This window comes from Oncorhynchus keta, chromosome 26, assembly GCF_023373465.1.
Source record: "Oncorhynchus keta strain PuntledgeMale-10-30-2019 chromosome 26, Oket_V2, whole genome shotgun sequence".
Lineage (NCBI taxonomy): Eukaryota > Metazoa > Chordata > Actinopteri > Salmoniformes > Salmonidae > Oncorhynchus > Oncorhynchus keta.
The window spans coordinates 3280282-3284290 of record NC_068446.1 but is presented as its reverse complement, the minus strand read 5'-3'; the positions used below and the strand labels follow the sequence as shown (position 1 = coordinate 3284290).

At 40.4% G+C, this 4009-nt stretch overlaps 1 protein-coding gene across 2 annotated transcripts in view; it reads left to right on the top strand.

The window, feature by feature from the left end:
* LOC118358612 (podocan-like) overlaps positions 1 to 1524 on the top strand; it is a 33876-nt gene extending 32352 nt beyond the window's left edge. For both annotated transcript variants that reach the window (XM_052480056.1, XM_052480057.1), the window contains exon 13: positions 342 to 1524. In XM_052480056.1, coding sequence (XP_052336016.1) covers positions 342 to 528 — 187 coding nt within the window. In that variant the 3' untranslated portion in view covers positions 529 to 1524. The remainder of the gene's footprint in view (positions 1 to 341) is intronic.
* The last annotated feature ends 2485 nt before the right edge of the window (positions 1525 to 4009 follow it).

Below are 4009 nucleotides of genomic sequence, written 5' to 3'. Positions count from 1 at the left end.
ATAACATGGCCTTATTTCCCCTTGACGCAGTACAGGGAGTATCAGGGTGCTTACTAACTCAATAGGACTTTGAATGGAAGGCAAACTGATGAGTCATAGAAAGAATAGTATACAGGCACTCTGATTGGCTGCGTTTGTTTACAGCACATGTTGTGTTGTTCTTTACAGGACAACATCAACATCGGATTGGTTCTTATAGTTCGGACTCTAAGCACAACATCCTATCAGTCTTGCTGTGCTGGTTTACACATCAAACTCAAGCATCTGCTCAGTCACCATCACATATTGCGAGTCTGTCTACTGACCTCAGCCCCCGGCCCTCTGCTCTGTCTCCCTCTCAGGTTCAACCATCTGTTAGCCCACTCTGTGAAGGAGAGCTCCTTCAAACACCTGACCAGTCTGCAGGTGCTGGACATCGGCCACTCGAGCCACTCCAACCCCTCCGGAGCATCCTTCAGACAAGAGGAAGAGGAGGAGGCAGAGATGGAGATGATGGAAGAGAAAGTGGGAGAAGGATTCGCTTCATAGGTTTATCCCATGGACACACACAGCTTGAATGATCTAAAACCAAAATGTTGCAGTTGTTTAGGCTGCAATCCCAAAGTCCTGTTCTTTTGAAAGTACAGAAAACAGTGGTCAGGCTCAATTCTGAAATGTAAATTGAACTATGGATGGAAGCGCAAAGTGATATTTTTTCCCCATATAGTGGTGAATTGACGATGCACATATCTCTGGTGCAGGATACCAGATCAAATTATATTTTTGTTTGTTCTATTATTTTTCTGGGCTTTGCTTGTCTGTGCAATGACAGATACGGTTGCATTTCTGTGCTTGAGTCTGCATGCCAAATGTGCATGCCAAATGGCACCCTATTCAGTGCACTGCTTTTGACCAGGGCCCATAGGATTCTAGTTGAATGTGATGCCCTATATAGGGAATAGTGTGCCATTTGGGACAGATCCTTTGTCTCAACACCACTTTAGTGGAAGCAGAAAAGAGAAGACAGTCAGATCTGTCATATGTTGATCATACTGTGTGGGTCCCATCTCTGAACTTTACTGTGTGCTAGCTGTGTCACCTTACAAAGAAGATTAATGTCAAGGTTTGAAGTCTTTGTTTTCAGTTCTGAGCCTGTATTTATACTGTAAAGCATCTCAGACTAGGAGTGCTGATTGAGGATTTAGGTCCCTCTCTCATTCATTATGGTCTAAAAGGCTAAACTGATCCTAGATCAGTATCCCTACTCTGAGATCTTTTGTGAATATTGGCCCTGGTTGTGATTGCGTGATGTAGTCTGGTAAGACAGTCTGGCTTTATGTAAATTTTGTCGTTCTTATATCATCGTTACTATGCCACAAGTTCTGTGACCGTGTTACAATCTCCTCGCTCTTCGACTACCATGAGCTTGATCCATGCTGTTAATGTAATGCCTTACTTTAATCCAGTCTTGTTTTGTAAGACGGCAAGTATTTGCATATTGTATCTGAAAAACTCATGCTATTAAATTAGTCACCTTGCTATGAACCAATGTATTCACCTTCAGATGTATACATATGGATTTCACACAGCAATACATATCATGCATTAACAGGTTTCTGAGCACACAACAATATTAAGCGTGAAATGTATATAAAATGCACTTTTATAAAGATTTATTTTATTTTTTTGAGATGTCAGCATATAAACAAAAACATTGAGCGACTAGAAATCATGACAGAAATATAAAAAGAGAGACAGTCCAGATGTTGAGATTGTGGTTTGTTTCACAGTACTTTTCCAGGGTCACATGTTGGAGGAATTCAACTATTAATTTTGTCTGTGTCAAACTGTACCATTTCAGACACAATAATAGAAATGTCTCAAATGACTCCGATCAATGAAGTCTGCCTCCAGTCTGCCTGTCTACCCAGCGAGGAAATCTATAGAGTAAGTAAAGTAATCCTTCTCACCCCCCCCCCCTTAAAAGATTTAGATGCACTAGTGTAAAGTGGCTGTTCCACTGGATGTCATAAGGTGAATGCACCAATTTGTAAGTCGCTCTGGATAAGAGCGTCTGCTAAATGACTTAAATGTAAATGTAAATGTAGACAATGTATGTTCTTTATCCTCCTGCTATTTACCTTTATTCAGGGCCAGCTTTAGCCTTTTGGGGGCCCTAAGCGAGATTTAGTTTGGGGCCCCCCCCCCACCTCCCAGCAAAACATTTTAGTGGCCCCCCACTTCACAGCAGAGAGACACATTTTAGTTCTGAAGATACTTTCCTGCAATTCTACCAGAGGTGGCACCACAGGTCCCAGAGTGGTGTGGTGAATTATATTGCTGGGCCCCGGCGTTTTTCCTGATCTGATAACCTAACCAGGTAAAACTCCAGATCTTACATGGTATGACGTGATTAATCCGTTGTAAAAAGGTTTAATATGGGCTATGATGGGACAAGAGCTTTTCTAACTACAGTGCCTTCGTAAAGTATTCAGACCCCTTGACTTTTTTCCACATTTTGTTACGTTACAGCCTGAATTTAAAATGGATTACATTGAGATTTCACTGGCCAACACACAACACCCCACAATGTCAAAGTGGAATAATGTTTGTAGACATTTTTACAAATTCATTAAAAAAAACGATAATCTAAAATGACTAAGTATTCAACCCCTTTGTTATGGCAAGCCTAAATAAGTTGAAGAGTAAGAATGCGCTTAACAAGTCACGTAAGTTGCGTGGAACCACTCAAATCAAATGGTGTTTGTCACATGCGTCAAATATACCGTGAAATGTTAACTTACAAGCCCTTAACCAACAATGCAGTTCAAGAAATAGAGTTAACAAAATATTTGCGAAATGAACTAAAGTCATTTGAAAAAACACAATAAAATAACAAAGCTATATCAAATCAAATAAATGTTTATTGGTCACATACACATGGTTAGCAGATGTTATTGCGAGTGTAGCGAAAGGCTTGTGCTTTTAGTTCTGACAGTGCAGCAATATATAACAAGTAATCTAACAATTCCACAGCAACTACCTAATACACACAAATGTAAGTAAAGGGATGGAATAAGAATATGTACATATAAATATATGGATGGGCCATGACCCACCGGCATAGACGAGGTGCAATAGACGGTATAAAATATAGTATATACAGTGGGGCAAAAAAAGTATTTAGTCAGCCACCAATTGTGCAAGTTCTCCCATTTAAAAAGATGAGAGAGCCTGTAATTTATCATCATAGGTACACTTCAACTATGACAGGCAAAATGAGAAGAAGAAAATCCAGAAAATCACATTGTAGGATTTTTAATGAATTTATTTGCAAATTATGGTGGAAAATAAGTATTTGGTCAATAACAAAAGTTTATCTCAATACTTTGTTATATACCCTTTGTTGGAAATGACAGAGGCCAAATGTTTTCTGTAAGTCTTCACAAGGTTTTCACACACTGTTGCTGGTATTTTGGCCCATTCCTCCATGCAGATCTCCTCCAGAGCAGTGATGTTTTGGGGCTGTTTCTGGGCAACAAAGACTTTCAACTCCCTTCAAAGATGTTCTATGGGGTTGAGATCTGGAGACTGGCTAGGCCACTTCTTTGTTGCCCAGGCGGTGTGTTTGGAATCATTGTCAGGCTGAAAGACCCAGCCACGTTTCATCTTCAATGCCCTTGCTGATGGAAGGAGGTTTTCACTCAAAATCTCACGATACATGGCCCCATTCATTCTTTCCTTTACATGGATCAGTTGTCCTGGTCCCTTTGCAGAGAAACAGCACCAAAGCATGATGTTTCCACCCCCATGCTTCACAATAGGTATGGTGTTATTTGGATGCAACTCAGCATTCTTTGTCCTCCAAACACGACAAGTTGAGTTTTTACCAAAAAGTTATATTTTGGTTTCATCTGATCATATGATCAATCTTCTTCTGGATCATCCAAATGCTCTCTAGCAAACTTCAGACGGGCCTGGACATACTGGCTTAAGCAGGGGGACACGTCTGGCACTGCAGGATTTGAGT